The sequence below is a fragment of the Arachis duranensis genome, chromosome 2 (genome assembly GCF_000817695.3).
Source record: "Arachis duranensis cultivar V14167 chromosome 2, aradu.V14167.gnm2.J7QH, whole genome shotgun sequence".
Lineage (NCBI taxonomy): Eukaryota > Viridiplantae > Streptophyta > Magnoliopsida > Fabales > Fabaceae > Arachis > Arachis duranensis.
Genome location: NC_029773.3, coordinates 79,779,782 through 79,801,050, shown reverse-complemented (window position 1 = coordinate 79,801,050; position 21,269 = coordinate 79,779,782). Strand labels below are relative to the sequence as shown.

At 31.3% G+C, this 21,269-nt stretch overlaps 1 protein-coding gene across 1 annotated transcript; it reads left to right on the top strand.

Moving 5' to 3' along the window:
- The first annotated feature begins 727 nt into the window (after nucleotides 1–727).
- On the top strand, nucleotides 728–5,151 carry LOC107475192 (sulfoquinovosyl transferase SQD2). Its single transcript, XM_016094809.3, has 11 exons — nucleotides 728–1,260; nucleotides 1,881–1,947; nucleotides 2,111–2,181; nucleotides 2,468–2,585; nucleotides 2,688–2,761; nucleotides 3,031–3,086; nucleotides 3,170–3,253; nucleotides 3,377–3,464; nucleotides 3,553–3,630; nucleotides 3,916–3,972; nucleotides 4,397–5,151. Exons 1-11 carry the CDS (start codon nucleotides 848–850, stop codon nucleotides 4,887–4,889), a joined length of 1,599 nt encoding a protein of 532 aa, XP_015950295.1. The 5' UTR covers nucleotides 728–847; the 3' UTR covers nucleotides 4,890–5,151.
- Nucleotides 5,152–21,269: the final 16,118 nt, after the last annotated feature.

The window sequence follows — 21,269 nt, the reverse complement described above, 5'->3', positions numbered from 1 at the left end:
TCACTTCTTTTATAAGATTTCTAATTATAAGATTGCCTCTAATATATATAAAAGATATAATTAAAGTTCTAAATTGATTGTTTAAAATATGAACATGTATTAAAATTTATCAAAAAATAGTTTTCGAGAAATATATCAATTATATATTTTTTTATCAAAAAATTTATCATACTTTTAGAAATTAGTATGATATACTTTTATTAATTTTAAAGATGTAATTAATACATTAAGATCTTAAGTATTATTTTAGTATATGCAACCAATTTAAAAAGATTACTTTAAGAATATCTCTAATGCTTAATTTTAATTTCATTTTATTTTGAATCTCACACAATATCACATAAGTATTTATGGAATTATACATCATTAAAATTAATTTAAAATTTAATATAAAATTTATCATTTCAATGCATGATTTCATTTCAACAAAATTAAATAATATGATATCTTTTTCTTGATATCAGTATCATTTTAAAAATAATATTCAATACAAAAAAATAGATTCGAGTTACTCTAAAACGTAATTGGATACAATTGGTTAAATATTTTTTCCAAGTTGAATTATTGTGTAAAATGTGGGAAATAGGGTTGAATCATTTGACCAAAGAGGCAAATAGCATATGCTCAAAGTTCCTCCTTTTGATTCCTCTCTCACCCGCCATCATAAAGAGAATATCCATTGTTAGAGTCCTTTGCATGTGTCTTAGATTCCTTCATTCATTCTCACACACACAAACACACTCTCTCTTCCTTACAAACAATACCATATTAATCAATTCAATAATCGATCACATTTCAAAGGCTGTAACTTTATGATTATATACTCCTTCACATATTTGCCATCATCATGAACACTACTTCCACTTCTCTCTCTATAAATTCCTCTCTCTCTCCTCCTTTTCTCTCACCTGACACAAACACCACTCATTCTTCTTCTTTCTCTTTTCCCTCTTCCTCTTCTTCATACTACCCTCGTTTTCCTTCTGCTGGATTCTCTCTCCTCCAATCATTTGGACAAAAACCCATCACACCCATTTGCAAAAGATCGAAGTTTTGCACCTTTCAAGGCTCAAACACTCTGAGAAGAAGGAAAAGTTCGTACCTTGGAGCTACCAACGAAAAAATGACCATAGCTGGGGATAGTTTGCTTCAGGTTGTTGAGGAAGAAGAAGATTCTCCTCCTGAGTCTGCTTTGCTTGATCCTGAGAACAATTCTAGGCCAAGAAGAATCGCACTTTTCGTTGAGCCTTCTCCATTTGCGTGAGTCATTCATTCTCTCTTTTGATTTTGTTCCTAACTCTTCCCCATTGTTATACTAGTCGCTTTAACCAAACTTAATTGCTTAATTTAGATCTTCTTCCAACTGCATCAGCCCAACAACTTTCTTCTTTGGTGTCAAAACCCTTCATGTGAATTTTTAATAAATAAAAAATCTCTTTTGTTTCTTTGTTCATATGACATTAAAGTTTTTAACTTTCTCTTTCCACTACAGTTGACTTGCTCTGTTTTATGATCCAGTGTTGACTTTGGTTGTTTGAGGTTTTTTTTTTTTTTTTTTTTTTTTTTTTTTTTTTTTTTTTTACTTTAATATTAGAAGAAAAATGCATCTCAGCTATATGTTCTGCAGTGCTGCCTCTAGGACTTGTAAATAAGTACTTGTGGGGTGAGAGAATCAAAGATTAATTATGAATTAATTCTGGAAAGTGTTGATTATAAATGAATGTCCCTTCATTTATAGGTTCTCTCTGCATTTAAGTACATTTGAGATTACATTACCTTTGTGAATTGTGATTATCATTCATGTGTAGACTACTTGTAGAAAGAACAATGTCTCTTCCTTTTAAATTGGATTTTTATTGAGAGCTCTATCTATTTTGCAGGTATGTTTCAGGATACAAAAACCGGTTTCAGAATTTTATAAAATACCTTCGTGAAATGGGAGATGAGGTAACTTTCTCTGTTATCTTAAGCCTGGTTGGTTTCTATTGTCATTTTTTCATGTTTTCTAGTTTGAGGATTTTATGAAGAAAAAACGAGAAAATTCTGTCATGTATACTAAAAATTCTAACATTGTAAACTAATTGCTTGTCTTCATTTCTTCTTGTAATAGGTAATGGTTGTGACAACACATGAAGGTGTACCCAAGGAATTTTATGGAGCAAAATTAATTGGATCGCGAAGGTTGCTAACATTGATTTGTTTAGTTTCTTAGCAGATTTTATTCTTGGCCATCTCTAACCTCTGCTTATATTTTGGTGCAGTTATTTCTGAATCTTTTAACCATATATAAATTGTTTCTAAGTTGTAGTAATTGCTTATATTTGAAAATGCTTATATCAATTTGGACCTTAGAAATTAGAATTTCCTAATTAGATAAAATTCATGATAAATTCTTTGATGTTATGGTTAATGCTGCAGCCATTGTTTTATCTAACAAGTTTACTCTCAACCTGGAAAAAAAATGCAGCTTCCCTTGTCCTTGGTATCAGAAGGTACCCCTCTCTTTGGCACTTAGTCCAAGAATAATATCAGCCGTTGCCGAGTTTAAGCCTGACATAATACACGCATCGTCACCAGGAATAATGGTTGGTGTCCGGTTTTTCTCATTTTAATAACTGTTGCATTTAAATGAGTGATATATAGTTGTAGTAAAGAACCTACCATAACTAACAATGGTTGAATTTCAGGTGTTCGGTGCTCTTGCAATTGCAAAGCTTCTTAGTGTTCCCATTGTCATGTCTTATCACACCCATGTACCAGTGTAAGTTACATGTTTACTTAGGACTTGCTTTGTTTCTGTTTTAAGGATTTTGTGAAGGAGAAAAATGAAAACAGAAAACATGATGTTTTCACTTTGTTTCTTCATAAATCAACCTTAAAATAGAAAATATTAAAGATCGAAATAGGCAATGTACACAAAAGTCAAAGTTCAACATTGCACCTTTGCAATGCTACGATGTTAGGCTTTCGAACATTAAACCAAGTATTTCTTATGGCTGACAATTTTTATTTTTATTTCTCTTTGTTCAGATACATTCCAAGATACACCTTTAGCTGGCTGGTGCAACCCATGTGGTGGGTCATAAGTATGTATGCTTCCTTCTTTCCACTGTTGGCATACTCAGTGACATGTTTTTGTGAGAATAATGTCGAGTTTCTGTTTATGTAGAGTTTCTGCACAGAGCTGCAGACCTGACTTTGGTGCCGTCGGCTGCCATTGCAAGGGATCTTGAAGTAGCTAGAGTAACAGCAGGTGAACTCAAACACCATTGTTGATTGGTCTTCAGCTTTCCTCAATCAATAACAATAGCCGAGCGTAACCATTTCTTTGTACACCATTCTTGGTGTCTGACTTATTTCATTTGTCAATTTCCAGCTAACAAGATTCGCCTTTGGAACAAGGGTGTCGATTCTGAAAGTTTCCATCCCAAATTCAAGTCCCATGAAATGCGAATAAGACTGAGGTTTGTGAACCTATTGTAATTTTCATATGAACAGCGTTTCTTTTAATATAATCAAGTTTGATCTTATCCTTAAACATGTGTTGTGCAGCAATGGCGAGCCTGAGAAGCCCTTGATAGTTCACGTAGGACGGCTTGGAGTCGAGAAAAGTCTAGATTTCCTCAAAAGGTAAAAAAATCACATTCTCCAAAGAGGAACTTGGAATTATATACAATATTTCGCAATCAAATCTTAAAATCAAACTTGAAGGGTGGTGAAATCTTTGGTTGTCATCATTGTACTAATGCTGAAAGATTGCTAAAACCTTTTCAAGAAATGCTTTCTGGCAGCTCACTTTGACATACCCCTATCTTTCTTTGTCAATTCTTCGGTTCATCACACCATAATGTATAATATACCTTGTGTTTGTAAACTTGAACATTTGTATGACATTTGAAACACATGATTTGGCAGTGTCATGGATAGGCTTCCTGAAGCAAGAATTGCTTTTATAGGAGATGGACCATACAGGTAACTTACTATGATATGTCTTCGATTTCCTCTTCGCTATCCAAAAGCTTTCTACAAGTGGAAGTTGCTTTCATTGTGAAAATGATCTATTAAAAATATTTTTAGTCAGGTTGTACCTGCACCAAAATCTCATGTAAGCATACAAAATGTTTTACACATTAATCAAAATTCCACTCCCTCTTTCTTTTCTATATGCTTGAACTACCTCACTTTTTATTAGATAAACTTCATTGATTAAATTTGAGTGACATTTTGTACAAAATACATTTGATCAATGCTTGAAAAACCTGAACTTGTGAGCAATTTTTTAAGATATGACTCAAATTGAAAAATTAAATTGTTTCTTACTAATTCTTACTCCAATAAAAATTTACCCTCTAAAATTTTCTTGCCTAAATGTGAAATCTTCTGCACCTTTTAACAGAGAGGAGCTGGAGAAAATGTTTCAAGGCATGCCTGCAGTATTCACAGGAATGTTAGGAGGGGAAGAACTGTCTCAAGCTTACGCCAGTGGAGACGTCTTTGTGATGCCTTCGGAATCCGAGACACTCGGCCTGGTTGTCTTAGAGGCCATGTCTTCAGGGATTCCGGTCGTGGGAGCACGTGCCGGTGGTGTCCCAGACATAATCCCTGAAGACCAAGATGGCAAGATTGGCTTTCTCTACACTCCGGGCGATCTAGAAGACTGTTTGAGCAAACTAAAACCTCTCTTGTACGACCACGAGTTGAGGAAAACCATGGGACAAGCTGCTCGTCTGGAGATGGAGAAGTACGATTGGAGAGCAGCCACAAAGAAGATTCGCAACGAAAACTACAACGCGGCCATTTGGTTCTGGCGCAAGAAAAGGGCTCAACTTTTAAGACCCTTCCAATGGCTCACGAAACGGATTTTCCCATCTCCAGAGGTCAATGTATAGGTGATTGTGATTGCAAATGCAAATTGCATTTCCCTATATATAGCTTTGGATTGGTTCCTTAGTTTTCATGATTGCTTTGGCTTTAAGCAAGCCTTTGTATGTGACAAAACAGAAAGTGTGGTTGAATTGGGTTTAGTGCATTCATTGAGCTGTATATAATGGAACTTGAAATATGGTTTTCATGTGCCATATTCTGTGCCATTATGGAAGTGGATTAAACAGTTGAAATGAAATGCAAATTCATGGTGTGAATTTGTCATAATGTACATTATTCAACCAAGAATAGTTAAATAGTTAATGTTTAAAATGTATGTGGAAGATTATCACAGAAAACTAATTGTTCACATGCAAGGTTCTCATTAGAAACAACTTAGTTTATCTTGAATTAAAATTGATATATTTTTTTGTTCACCTTCCTCTGAGTCTGACAATGATATATTTAATTTTAACTGTGATTAACTTTCTCTTTTTAGTTTAATTTCAATGTATTGACAATTAGATAAGATTTGTATAATTATTCAAGTGGTGGATGAAACTAGATAGATATATTTGCTGGTGTGATAATTTTAGGATAAGATAATGGTACAACAGTGTATCATTTTTTTAGGGTCAGAGAAATAACTTCTAGTTTTATAAGAAAGTATGGTTTATAGATATGTATTAGTGCCATGCATTAATAACAAAACTAGCAATATTTGCAATATTGAAAGAACAAGCACTACTGGTTGTGTATCATGTAGCCATTTGTAGGGAATTGAATTGAAACAATTGCAAAGATTATGTTAACATCGATTACATCATGTTACTCTCATTACTGATTTCTTAGTGCAAAAACTGTTCATCAGTTCATGTTCCTATTTCATTTGTAAGCTCTTCATGTAATTGTTGAATTTTTTTTTTTGGGTTCATAGTTGAAAAATCTTTTTTTTTTTTCATTTTTGTTTCTTATGGTTTTTCTAAGCCAGAGAGACTAAAGTAATTCGTTACAAATTTAAATTCTATTTAAAGGTTTAATGTTAGGCAATGAGTTGCTATATATATAAGGCAAAATTTGAACTCCACATACTCATTCAAGTAAAGGATTAACTACCAATTTGGTAATCAAAAAATTCAGCCACGAACAAAAAGATCTTCAAAAGATTTTATCAACAAAACAACAGTTCGAATAATTTAAAAATACGATAAAAAGAACAAAAAATATTATATTTTTTGTAAATAACAAAAACTTTAATATTTAGCAAATGACTTATTTATTTGATTTAAATTTCTGTGATAACATTTAAATAAATAGTTAGATGTACAAACAAATTCAGAATAAAATTTGATCTTTAGATTTTTTATTTTTTAAAAAAATATGGTCATTTACAATAATTTTTTTAATAAAATACACTTGACAATTTACTAAATTTTAAGGATGAAATAATCTTATTTTTCTAATAATAATTACAAAAATTTGTATCAAAATTTGGTCTCTAAAGTCATTTTTTAGTATATATATTTAATATCTAGATCTTTTTATTATGTTTTTAAATCTTTTGAAAACTTATTTGTTCTTACTCATTAGCATTTTTTAGGATTATTTTTGTTAGTTATATAAATTTCCGGATACTATTTTTGATAGTTTTCTGTAAATAAGTGAGTTAGCAACTTTTTTTTTTGTCGAAAGTGAGCTAACAACTTAAAAAATCTTGATGAACAGAGGAACGGCAAAGCGGGCCGACCCGCCTAACCTGCCCTGCCCGCGCCATAAAACAGAACGGGCCAACTCGTTCCACCAACTAAGATGGTTCAAAATGCTAGTTTGTTCCGCTTTATAGCGGATTGACGGGTCGACGAGCTAGTCTGCTTGACTTTTTTTTAAAAAAATTCATTAAAATTAATAAAAAATAATCAAATTACAATATAAGTTTTTTCACTATTATTTTTTTTATTTTTAACTTCAATAAAATTGTTTAAAATAATATTTGTCAATAGAACTATCTTTATTTTAAAAAATGTCACATAATTTGAGCATATACACAAAATTGTAAAACAAAATAAATAAAGTTAGTAATTAAAAGAAGAATAAAAATAAAAAATAAAAAAGTGTTTGAAAATTATATAATTAATTTTATAGCACTAATAACTCTTTTATTTAATAAAAAATAAAAAAATAAAAACTTTTGGCCTGGCGGGCCGGCCCACTCTTTTCCGCCGTAACCCGCAAATTTGGCGAATTTTTTTATTTAGTGGATTCTAAATTCTAGCCTAATCCATCTTTTTAGTAAATTTAGTGAATCGATCCGAGGAATTCAACCCATTTTGCCACCTCTAAATAGAATATGAACGGTCCAAAAATATTTGTCTATTTTATTTGCTTTGTTGGGCTCTTAATTTGTTGGTCTTGTTGTGTTAAGATAAATAGGTAATTCAGGGTTGTGCATGTATTGGGCTTATGTGTGTCATATATTTACTGGATTTAACATAAATTAGGAAGCAGACTTGTCCCAAAAAATTAGACCTAGGAAGCAGATAATAAAAATCCTGAAAGTATGAAACGGTTACATATATTCATTATAGAGCAGGTCCAAAAAAAAAAATGAAATCATTATAGAATTTATAATTAAGTTGTTAGTAAAATAATATTGGTCATTGTTTTTTTTTTTTTTTTAATATAATTTTTTGTGTATTTTTTTACAATACTGTTAATAAAGTGGCTCAATCCTTGCTACGTATGACATATTAAAACGATGTTGTACGCATTTTGACGCTAAAAAAGACATTAAATGATGTCGTTTGAGAGTGATAACAAGAAACTTAGTTATGATAAGATTGTTCAAATCTTCAGACCATATCGTTTTAATATGTCCGATCTAGCGTAGTAAGATTTGAGCCACGATACTAATAATGTTGAACTGTAGTAATGAAAAATATATGAAAAACTACATTAATGTATTTTTTTTTAAATTTGAGAGACTAAATTACAACAATTAAAATATTAAGAATTAACTTAGTGTAATTTGTCAATAGGACTTATCTCGTTAAGTAGATAATATTATCAGCATTACTCGTTAATTTTGAACAACTCTAATCAATGTAAGGTTTTTAATTTAGTAGTAAAAGATATTGATTAAAAATAACATTTTTATTACTGTAATAGTAAATTAAAAATATATGAATGGATAAAATAAAACAAAATTTTACTATAACACATCTCAAAGACATATTGCATTTTAAATAGCAAGTCACCCGTAAGTCCCATTCTTTTTAACTGACTTTGGTATGACTGGACTTGAACAACGACAAGCAGAAGATTATAAATAATAAATACTGTGCACTGTAGATAATGCACTAGAAGAACAAAAATAATTTGTATCACATTACAGATTAACAGGACAGTAAGGTAAGATCATCATATCTTGTTCATATTCAAGAACAAATTAAACCAATTATTCAAAGAGAGAGAGGAAATATATAGTACCTAATACAGAGCATAAACAACTCTCCACAAGTTACAAATTCTAAGCGAAAGAATTTTGATTTTAGAGGAGAAAAAAATTGGGGAAAGGAAGGGGGTGTTGGGGGGTTGAAAATGAATATATTTATGAAAAATCTGTTTTACTCTTATTTTTTTTTTCATTCAAATCCATTCCCCTATAAAACTTTAAGAGTGTATTTAGAACATAGTGAGGTTAGAATTGATTTGATTTTAAAATAAAATTATTTGTATAAAATGAATAAAAAATAAAAATTAAATTGATTTATAATTATTACTAAATTTAAATTCTTTTATTTTTTTATAAAATTTAATTGAAACTGAAATAATTTGGTTTGTTGAAAATATTTATCTTTTAAGTATTAATATAAAAGAAAATGGTTTGAAGAAGAGAAGAGAAAAGAAGAGATAGTAGAGGTCTATTGTGGTTTGACGACGTCAACAATAATCAATCATAGTTATTAGAGGTGATGAAAAATTGTTTAGTAAATAAAGAATAAAAATATAAAACTAAATTATTATATCAATTTTTAAATCAAATCAATTATTATTTTACATAATAATATATTTTTAATTCAATTAATTTTAAATCAAATTAATTCAATTCTAAAAATATTTTCTTTCAAATACACTCTAAGAAAAATAATATTTGTACTATTATTTCTGTACATTTTTTTTGTACTTTATAACATAAAAGATGAATTTTTTTATTTTTTTTATTTCTCATCAATCACTTTTATTATTAAAAATTTAAAATATACAAAAAATATATATGCAAAAATAGTACATACAATATTTTTTGAACTTCAATAAAAAAATACCTTGTTTTATTTTTTGAAAAACTTGAGGACATTATATAGAAGCTTAAATAATTTTGTGGTCACACCCAAAATTGAATTCCTAGACCAAGAAGAAAGCAAAGAACACAATTGTAAGCTAAAGTTATAGGCTTTTTCTCGAAAATATGTATGTGGGGTAAAGTTATGGTCGAGCGGTTAGTTCATTCGTCCACTCAAATAAGTATCAGGAGTTCAAATTCTTTTTTATGTATGTAATAATTCATTAGCCGATGACAAATCTTTAAATGGAGTTTAGTGGTAAACGACTGAAAAAATAAAAGGTCAAACCTAAACCCAATAATATGACCTACATAAGAAGTCTTATTCAATAGGCCATTAGAAAAATTAGGGTGTCAACCAACTTAGATTGGTCGAGTGATCAGCTTATTTATCTGCTTAAAATATAATTTATTGGCAAGCGGTAGACCTTTAAATAGAATTCAGATCTACAATGAATTAATTTTTGACCTGTCGAATTTAGCGATACTGTGAACAACCAAAAAAAATTAAGATACACTTAGTTTGTATTTTTATTTTCTATTTTTTTAATATTTTTTGTTTTTAAAATTTTGTAAAAGAAAAAAAAATGAAATTCGCTTAGTATTTCCTAGTTNNNTATTTCCTAGTTAAAAATTATCAAATTCTTTTGAGAGTGAAAAGATTAACAAAATAAAAAAATTAAATATTTAATTATAGTTAATTAATATAGTGAAATTTAATTTATAAATTCAATTATAGTTAATCTTTCACTTTGTCAATCTCATTTTAGAATTTTTTTTCGTTAAAAAGTTAACTACCAATTTTGTACTAAAATACATATTTAATATTTAATTTTTTTGTCTTATTTTTAAATCTTTCGCGACGCTTATTTATTTATTGTTAGCATCTTGCCGTCTTTTAATATTCGTTTTGTCAACGATATAAACTTTTAAATACTATTTTTGATGGTTTACTCTTCATTAAAAAGACTAGACATTTCATAATAAATAAATAATAAAATTAAAACTCTATATCCAATACCTAATTCTTTATTGGTTTCACCCAATACCTAATTCCTATGGTTATTACCTAATTAATGGTATAATCGTGACGGAATTAGCCGCCTTGGAAAAACCATACCATGAATTTGATTTTAATCACATCCTTTCCCCTTTCCCCTTCTACTACCTGAATTATCGTACAAAAGCAAAAGGGAAAATCATATTTAGAAATATAAAAATACAATATGTACTCTAAATATATAAATATATATTTTTAATTTATTTTCAGTATATATTTTATATTTTAATATATATTTTATCTGAATTGTTATTTAGTAACTAATTTTTAGTGTATACGTAATATTTTTATTAAAAATATATATATATATGTCTCTAACTACTATATTTTTTGAAATTTTGCTAATCAGATAGTTAAATGCTACAAATAGATAATACCCTGTGCAAATATTTATGTGTGACTTTTGAGAATACACTCTAAGATCCCAACTTGAAAATGCACTTTTAAGAAAAATTAGTGCGGAAAAAAAATTGCAATAATATATGCAGAAATTAGAAGCAACAGAAAGGGAATGAAAATGTGAAACACGCAATGCCCACAAATTGGATCATTATCATGAGTGTAAGGAAAATGAAAATGACCGCACTTGAAAATAAAGTTTTTTGCTTTCTCGGGAGAAATTGAAATATTTGTAACTAATTGAATATAATATTTGTATCCTTTAGCTTCATCCTATCATAGTGGAAGAAGAATAACATTAGCTAGATTTTCTCATTAAAAAAAAAAAAAGCTTGTCACTTAGTTACTTATATATTATAGAAATTAAAGAAATTAGATATTTAAGGACTTGAATTCAGATATTTTAAAATCAAGTGATGGCAACGGGACAGAAAATCAAACTTCTGGAGAAAGCTTCTTTTTGAAGAGTATGGTTCAAGATTTTTCCAAAGATTCTTTTATTTTGAAATAATAATGATATAAAAATAAAAAAGAAAATTCCATATAACACAGGTGACATTTTGGGGTGAATTCAATTGTTGTGACATTCGACATAAATGGGAATGGTGATAATAAAACCAAACTATAAAAGTCCGAGTCATATATTAGGATAAAAAGAAAAAAATAAAGTTATTTGCATATACATGAATGTAATGTAATTAATGTGGAGAATATGTAAGTAGGGTAGGAGAAAAGTAGGGACCAGCAATATAGCATAGTCCAAAACATGCATTTTGTTAAATGCATCTATGCTATTTATCTTAGTCTTCTGTAACAGACCCGGTAGTTAATAATTAAATAATTAATAATAATAATAATAATCTAGAAAATTGGATTCATATGTCTGTTTTGTGTCACATTCAGTGGTTCCCTTTTCTTGCATTTGGACTGCACCAAGCCAGGGGCATTGTATCAACCTTTCAAGTCTTTGTCATACACCAAAAAATTCCCCCTCTATCCTTCCAATTTCTGGTCAAATTGAAATTAATTAAAAAATAACACTAGAGTCATAGAGTGATTGGTATGGTATGGTATGGTATGGTGGACTTTGTTAGTTATGGTGCACCATAAACCTTGAATTTGATGTAAAAATTATTGAAAAATTTTTGAATGTTCTTAAAATATCAGTATTTTAGTAATTTTAATTGTTAATTTTAATTAATGTATATTATATATATTTTTTATAATTGAGATCAACGGCTAAATAAAATTATTAGAAATTCTTCCAAAATTATATATTATGTACTGTAGTATTTTTTTTTTCAAAAGAAAAAAGTTACTACAAAAATTTAAGAAATATGATAATAAATGTTTGTTACCAAAATTTACATATGTAGGTGTTTACTTGTTAACACGTTTTTTTAATTTTAAAATAATAAATAAATATATAAAATTAACAGATATTTCAAAAATGAAAAATAGTCCTAATTATGACCATAGAGATAAATTTTAATAGCTTAAAAATATAATTATTGGGGATTTATTTATGAATAGATGGTGTAAATGTTAATAATTATATGACAAAAAATAGGGAACATACAAGGCACACGCCCTAAAAATGATACTAATTGTCAATTAATCAGACATTTGTAATTCTCTTTTGTTCTTGTAGTGGCATTTTCTTTTAGAACTGAGATGCTGGAAGAATTATTGGGCCCAATTAGATTTTTCATATTAAAATTGTCACCTCTTGGGGATGCACCATTCTATGTCGTTTATTTCTAATTAGGATTAGGGTCAGGATGCATGAATGATAAATTGGATAAACTTTTGATTGTGTACTTGAAGAAAAATTAAAGATCTGTCTAATCGACTAAGTTGTCGTTATATATATAAGAATAATCTAGATTTTTTTTGTTTTAATTCAAAGACCACATGACGAATATGTGTCGATTGATTAGAGGATGAATAAAAAGGAATATAACTTTAATCTTTCAAAGCACTGTGCCTGTTGTGAATGTACTCAACTATGTTAATCATGGAATAATAATTGTTAAAATGATCTTTAACTCTCTCCATTCTGTTAATGCTGTAGATTTAATACCACCAGAAACTCGTGCTGTTTTATATTCGAATTTTAGTGAAAGTTTGGATTCAAGAAGATGATTACCCAACTTGTTATCATTGATGACAGGAAGAGTTAGATGCTACTAAATTTTAAAATTATTTTAATTTAGTTTATCAATGGTGGGAGCAGGAAAAAAAATTTAAAAAGGATGAAGAGAAGAGAACTAATGCGCTATAGATCTTAAACCTAAACTCTAGATACTATGAGAAAGTTTGCAAGAGAATGAAAAATTGAAAAAGTAAATTGAATTTTATTGTTGCAGTAGTGAATTATATTTTTTTGTTTTACACAAAAATGCTAAATATATAAAAAAATTTACCCTCTTATAAGTAGTAAGGTTAATTAAGTTTTTTTTTTTAAAAAATTGATTAAATAATAAATATTTATATTAAAAAGTAGTTTATAAATAAATTATTTTATATGTAGTAATCTCGAAATCAGTGCCCTGAGGGAATCGTTATTTGATTCATGTTCCTTATAGGTGGAGGTTGAAACAATTAAAAGGAGTTAAAATAGCTCATCATGGCTCTACTAAAATTATAGCTACTAGCTAGGTAGACTAGATTCAACCGTTCAAATTCAAACTCCATGATTAGGAAAAGGATAATGTTATTTGTACAAAGAAAACTTCTGTACGATGGATAATGTTATAATCTTAATCCAATGCCGCGTATTTTTTATTAACATATAATTTCGCATGTTTCCTATTACAAAGTTATCCATTACCGGCTGTTCGTACTGATTGGCCCATTAACGATGAAATCATCGGTAAAAAGAAGTCGGCGTTTGAAAATTAGAGAATATTTTTTCCCTTTTTTTTCCCCCTCAAACTCAAAGAGCTACTTTATTGACAGGCAGATCATCAGTAAGTTTTAACGCACAATGACATTGTAATATTGTATGCAACTGGCCCATGAATTTACCATCGTTAAATTTATCGTCTAGTCTATGCTGCAGAAAATTTTTTTTTTTCTATTCCTATAAATTTGTGTCGTCTTAATAAATCTTTTTTTTAAGGCAATAGATGTATTTTATTCAAATAAAAAAAAATACAAATGTCTAAAATCGAACAGTCACATACAAAAAAAGAGATGATTTTCTAATTACAATTGAAACTCAAATAAAAAAGAGTGAAAACTAAATGAAAAATTAGAGTTAGTTCAGAAATTTTTTTTGCAAGAATTCATCAATTGAATATTCAGCTACCTTTTAAATTTTTTCTGGTGTCAATACCTTGTCTTCAAAAATTTATTTGTTGCGGCTAGTCTATATGCTCTAGATCAAGCACGCTATCAAGTCTCTTCATTTTTTTCAGTGGCTATCGTCATTTGTTCTGTCAAGTATCATTTTCTACCATTTGCAAAACAAATTATTGTTGTCTTCCTCTTCCGGGTCAGCTGCTGCGATTTGGGGTAGATTTTAAATCTGTCTTGAGTGAATACAGGTAAGTAAATAGTGATTGACTGTTTCTTTGTGTTGGTTATACCGTGGGCATGTGCTGATTATGTTTGGAATCCTTGCATTTAACTTCGTGTTGTCTCAATAAATCATTGATAAATATTTTTAAAAGAGAACAATATCTCTCATTTTGCAGGTTAGAGACCTTTTTTCTATTGTACGTAAAAATTTTAATAGTTAGACTGATTAATTATATTTAAGATGATTAATTAAGATTTTAACATAATAATAGACTTTGTGTATTAATTTTTTTCCTATTTAGTGTATTTTATAAGGAGGAATACAAAATAAAAATTTGAGTTTATGAGCTTATAATACTATACATATTATTCACTCATTTAATACGTAACATTCATTATTATTATTGTACCGAAAAATAAAAGTGAATCTTTTCTATTTTTTTCATTGATATTATTAATTATTAAGTGTATTTTTTATTACATAATATATTCTTTTATAATTTTTTCTGTTTTATTTAAAAATGCATAATATAAAATTATATTTTATCATATTTATTAAAAAAATGAAAAAAAATATTTTCCAAGTACAATTACTATTCTTACTGGTGATCCTTCTATAATAATTAACTCTCATACATTTTTAATTTTTATAAAAATTATTTAGGTTGGATTGATTTTATTAATTATTCTCTTAAAAAAGAGTAATTTTGATTACCTTGGATTTTATAAATTTGGAAAAAAAAAAGCTGAAAACTAATTTTGATCAGCAACCATTCGTTTATTTTGTTGTAAAATAAATTTAAAGAATCAATTTTTCCTTTGAAACAAATTATAGAAAAAAAATAATTGTATTACTATTTGTTTTTGTCCGAGTAAAGTGGTCGAGCTATAGAGCCTTTCTTTTGTCTTCACAGGATGATAGTTGATCTATACGTCGGCCGGAATAAATATTGAAGGGAGAAATACCTGTAAAAAGCACTCTGATACTCAAGTCAGTAGTCAAGAATATAAGGAGATTAATAAAGAGTGATCGTGTCTTGCTTTTTTTTTTTTATGCCCCCTTTATGCTTATCTTTGCTTTGTTTTTATAGAGGGTGAAGTAATCCTCGGTTAGTATTTTTTTCGCTTCTTCCAAAAAGGAAGATACTGTTTTGAATGTTTGTTAATTACTGCCGCAATATTCTCGCTTTAACTCCTCTAACTCCGAGTTTGTTATGCTTATGGCCAAGATTTTAGGACTAATGACTAATCTATAACGTCCATATCACAGCTCCCAAGTTTAACTTACCTATAAGGAGGCAGGTTGAGCTTTTGTTTACCTTAGCCATTGCGACATCAGTTAAGGACATAAGCCGCCAAGCGAGACCTGTTCTGCTTGATAAAACAGATTTTTTTTTAAAAGAATTAACAATATTTGTAAAGAAAAACTTTTCATATGCCATCATAAATGGACGTGACGTTTGGCCCATTGTTCGAGTTGTCCCTTTCCGTTAGATCTGATGAGGGTGTTTTATGATTTGTAAATCAACGATTCAGTTTGCGGGGAACTATAACCGTTTGTATTACTTAGTTGATGTCTTAATTATCCCTCGTTTCCCAATTTTTTGAATCGTGTTGGAAGTTTTATCTGTATTAGTGGAACATGAGTAAAAAAGGTTAGTTTCCTTTCTTCTTTATTTGATTGTACTTCTTACTTTACCTTTAATATGAAAAAAGATAAAAATGGAAAAAACGAAAATGCCAGTGAATAGTAAAGACTCTAAGGGGTGGGTAGATGCTGATGTGAAGAATCGAGCATTTTTGTTTAAGTATGTTGAGTCCATTCAAAAGCTAGGCATACATGTGTGGGTGAGAGCCGGTAGTAATTGAGGTTAGAGTTTTTGCCATGCAATGATGGTGATCGTGTTTGTGAGAAACACGATGATTGGGGTTACTTTTATTTGTATAGATGTTTGTTGACAGAACTAGGTGTAAGGATACCTTTTACTGACTTCGAGTGTCGGGTCTTATATTGGTTGAATTGTGCCCCATCACAGTTGCATCCTAAATCATGGAGCTTCGTTAGGGTGTAACACCCTAAGTTAAATCCTATCCTTAAATGCCTTTGGATAGGGTGTCACTCTTTTGAAAAGCAAACTATCCCTCAATCATTATGCAAGAAAGAAGAGGAATACGCATGAAGATTTAGGTAAGATAAATAAGCGATTAAGAGACAAAATTGAACACACATAAGTATGTTTGAGCAAATAAAAGAACAACAAGGTCCCCATGAGTACGGTTCCTAATCATCCCTTTGGAGGTCACCTTCCTTTACCAAAGGATCATTTCCTCATTTCAATTTACAAACATGATTGTTTAGGCATACACAAGAAGAGAATCATGCAAGAAGATATATACATATACTGATAAAAGGAGAGTGTAAAATAATAATACCATATTAATGATAATGATACTATAGTTATATGGCACAAGATAGGCATGTACTCTCTAATTAAAGAGATAATAATAACATAATGGCATAAGTTAAAGGACCGTGTGGTATCATATTTTTAATGCACATAATAAAAATAGGGTATATTAAATAATCGAACAAAGTTTATAGAAAGACATGTACTCTTGACTTAAATGGTTTGTAAGGTAGTAGTAATAATTATAGGAATAACAATCATCACGAAAACACAAAAATATGCATGTACTCTTGATAAAAAAAAGTCTTAAACAATGATGGGTTTGCGCATGGGAGAAACTTTGACGATGAACATAATGCATGCGTGGAAGGAAAAGGAAAAAGGGGTGTTTCTAACGTAACATAAAATAGAACATAACACATGCCAAGCATAAAAGTAACAAAACATATTTCCTACTTTTTTTTCTAACGTCTCTTGAGTGACTATGGGGTTGACCCTTGTGTTTGCACACAAAATATTTTTTGTAGGAGAAACAGAAAAGATTAGTGTTTAACAGGAGTGATCTTCTACCTATCGGTGTACCCCTATTTATATACTTCTGGTGGTAGGTGTGACTGTGGTATTTTTAAATTAAAAAAAGGGACGGTTGTTAGATTCTTATCCATAATTTAAAATTCTAAACCTATCCCCTAACTGGTTTTTAAATTTCAAATTGAATTTTTTAGAAAGGGTGAAGGGGGGAGGGGCGGTTGTTACATAGGTCGTTTGAGAACCTAATGGAATATCTAGAGCACCCTCCTTCTTTGAGGCTGTTCTTTCTCTTTTTCAGGCGAAGGGTGTTAGGAGAGGTTTGTGGATCAATTTTAATAGCTACCCTGGCCGCTCAATCTTTGGTTTGTACAATTCTTCCTTCAAAGACATCAAAGTTATGTATGTAAATGTTTGTAGTAAGGAAGAGGATTTTCCTTTCTATTTAAATGAGGTATTAGTGGAAAGGTTTCCACTTTACTGGTCATCCAAACCCAACCAAGTGTTAGAAGTAGATGATAGGTTTGAGGATAATGATCTGATGTTGGAATTCCTTGTTTGTGGGGTGTCTCAACATGAGCTGTTTTCCGTTTCTAAACTTTTGAAATGGGGTACAGACACCCAAGGGATGTTGGACTATCTAGGTAATATTTGTGTTAATTGATGCTTATGTGTGTTGGATATGTTGATTTTTAACGCATTCTGTATTTGGGGTTTGCTCAGGTGAAAAAACGTCGACAATCACCACTGCTGGTTTGAAGGCCTTTTTTAGTTAGCAGAAAAAAGAGGAAAGGGGGGATCAACAACCAGGGTAGCAAAGGATGCTGGGGCTGATGTCGTTCAATCCGAGCTGAAGACGAGGGGTAAGCGAAGGCCGGGTGAGGGTGTTGTGAAACCTAAAGAGCCGAAGTAGGTGGAGATAAAGAATGATGATAATGTTAATTTGGACAAGGTTAAAGCTTATCATGATAATCAGAGGAGGTTGTATATTCCTCGTGTTGATGATGGCATGAGGTCTCTTTGGTCAGAGATGTTTCCTTACGCAACTCTTGCAGATCAGTTTGGCCAACTTGCAGATGATGTGAAGTTGGTGAATGATGTTGGTTGGCTAGGTACTAGCAGTTTTCTTCAGGTAGTTTTTCTAAGGTTTGTTTTGTTGTCTTTTGTTTTTTTTTTGTCTCAATTCAGACTTTATAGCCATTGTTTTGATATAGGTTATTGGTGCTCGTTTGGTGGCCATTGGCCGAACTCAGGAGCTGGGATTTGAAAAGGATGAACGAAAACTTTAGTTAGTTGAATAGTTGACGAAATTGGTTAAGGTCAAGGAGTCGGAAATTAATTCACTATCTTCTTCTCTGATGGCCAAAGAAATTGAGGTGGCGTCTCTCAAAGAGCACGATAATTGGCCGAAGTTAAGGCTGAAGGGATGAAGTTGGAAAATGAGAAGATGTCTGCTCGGGTGAAGGAGCTGGAAGACAAGCTATATGCTGTGTTTGGTCAGGGCTTTGATCGAGCCGTGTCACAGGTTCGGGCATTGTTTCCCGAGGCGGCTGTGAATAAAATGGACATCACTAAAGTTGTCATCGGAGGACAACTTGTTGATGATGAAGTTCCTATGGAGGAGAACTTTGGTAGTTCGAGTATGGGAGATAAGAAAGATTAATGACTTCGCTTTTTGAACTTTGCATTTTGTATTTTGTATGGATAATTTGGCCCGATGTTTTGGTCATCGGTATGGATCATGGTCCGAGTATGAAGCTCGGTTAGACTTTGTTATGCTATGTTAATAGTAAAAAATAGTAGTTGCTTGTTTGTATGATTTGGAAATAGTAGTTTTATTGAATTTTTGTCAATGTACAAATGCTGTTCAGGCACCTGGCCTCATTAAAACCTTTCCCAAGAAAAATCCAATGAGAAAAAAATTTAGGATTAGGAAAAAGAGTACTTTCATTTGCCGTTAATAGAAGTATTAGCTTCGATACAACTTTAAAGATGATACATTCCATGTGCCAGGAATTTCCTTCCCATTTAGTTGTTGAAGCTTGTAAGCGCATTTTCTGAGTACTGTTGTCACTCAAAATGGTCCTTCCCATGCGGCTGCAAGCTTTCCATGTTATGGTGGCTTGCGTGCATCCTCTATTCGTCAGAGGACGAGGTATCCTACTTGAAATGTCCGTTGAATGACTTTTTTCATTGTATTGCAATTGAGTTAGTTGTTGTATTGCCTTTTGTCTCAAATTTTCTTTTTCTCGGATCTCTTCTGCCATGTCAAGCTCGGTTTCCCGTGCTTCATTGTTTACTGCACCTTTGTGTAGCTCGACTCTTAATGTTGGATGTCCTATTTTGACCGAGATTACTGCCTCGGTTCCATACACCAATCTCAAGGGTGTTTCTCCTGTAGTGGAGTGGATATGGTGATGTTATAGCTCCAAAAGACTTCTGAAACTAGCTCAGCCCATTGTCCTTTGGCCTCATCAACCTTCTTTTTTATTACCTATAGTATAAGTCGGTTTGCTGTCTCTGCTTGGCCATTTGTTTGAGGATGTTCAACCGAGCTGAAGTGGTGTTTAATATTAAATTTATGTAGAAAAAGTGCAACCTTTTTGTCAATAAATTGTCTCCCGTTATCGGAGATAATCTCACCAGGTATTCCAAATCAACATATGATATTTTTTCATAGGAAAAGTTGTACCTTTTCTGCTGTTATTCGAGCTAATGATTGTGCCTTTATCTATTTGGAAAAGTAATCAATTGAAACTAAAAAAATTTATCTGTCCTGATGCAATGGGAAAAGGTCCAAGGATGTCTAACCCTATCTATAGAAAGGCCAACTTGCCTCGGTAGAGTGTAAGAACTCGGCTAGGGAGTGTATAATGGCTGCATGTCTTTGACATTTGTTACACTGTCTGACTTTTCGCATATAGTTTGCCTTTAGTGTCAGCCAGTCATGAGCAGATATTTTATACGTTTTTTGACATCATTTTCATATAGTTTTTAGCATGTTTTGTTTAGTTTTTATTATATTTTTATAAGTTTTAGTGTTAAATTCACATTTTTGGATTCTACTATGAGTTTTTATATTTTTGTACAATTTCAGGTATTTTATGGCTGAAATTGAGGAGTTGGAGCAAAAGTCTGATTCAGAGACAGAGAAAGCATTGCAGATGCTATCCAGATCTGACCTCCTTGTACTCGGATGAAAAGCTGACTTCTAGAGCTTTCCAGCAATGTTTAATAGTCCATACTGTTCTTTGGATTAAAAAGCCCAAAACTAGCGTCCAATGCTAACCTCTTGCCCCCTTCCAGGCGTCCAGCACCCAAAGAGCAGAGACTAGCGTCCAAATGCCCAGAGAGGACCCCCTAGCCAGCGTCTCACGGCCTAGAGACCTCATAGCACGTGTATCTTATCAAAGCTCAGCCCAAACACTCACCAAGTGGGTCCCATAAGTGGATTTTAGCACTAGAAAGACTGTTTTACCCATACTAGTCATTAGTTTAGTATTTAAAGTAGAAGATCACACTTTGTCAAGGATCTTCGCCCATCATTCAGTATATTTTTATTTTTCACTTTGTATTTCCTTTCAGTATGAGTTTCTAAACTTCCTAGGTTGAGTGGAGGAGCCCTGCTGACTCCTATGAATTAATAAAAGTATTACTATTTCTTCTTCGATATGTGTTTGATTTACTTCTAAGATGTATATCTGCTCTTCAACATGGTGAATAGGATGATCAGTGACAATAAGCTCTGTTCATCATACTGAGACGAATGTACCTGACAAACACCCGCGTCTACTTGGGTTTGTATGAATATGTGATCGGAAAGCGCGAACCGCCAGCTATGTTTATACATCTCTCAGATGACTAATCCATGACTTCGTTGGAGACTTCTCGAGACACCAATTCAGCCAATTTCCGGGGAGATTAGGGTCTCTATGGTATAGGCTAGAATCCAAAGAAGCAGTATTCTCTGATCCAGAAGATTCGACCTTTTCTGTGGTGTTTTGAGTAGGATCGCCAAGAGAATGAACTGCTAGAGCTTCACCCTCTGTCAGATTGGATGACCACGGCTGGTGCACGAAATTGCAATCACACTTTTGCAATCCCGCACAACTAACCAGCAAGTGCACTGGGTTGTCCAAGTAATACC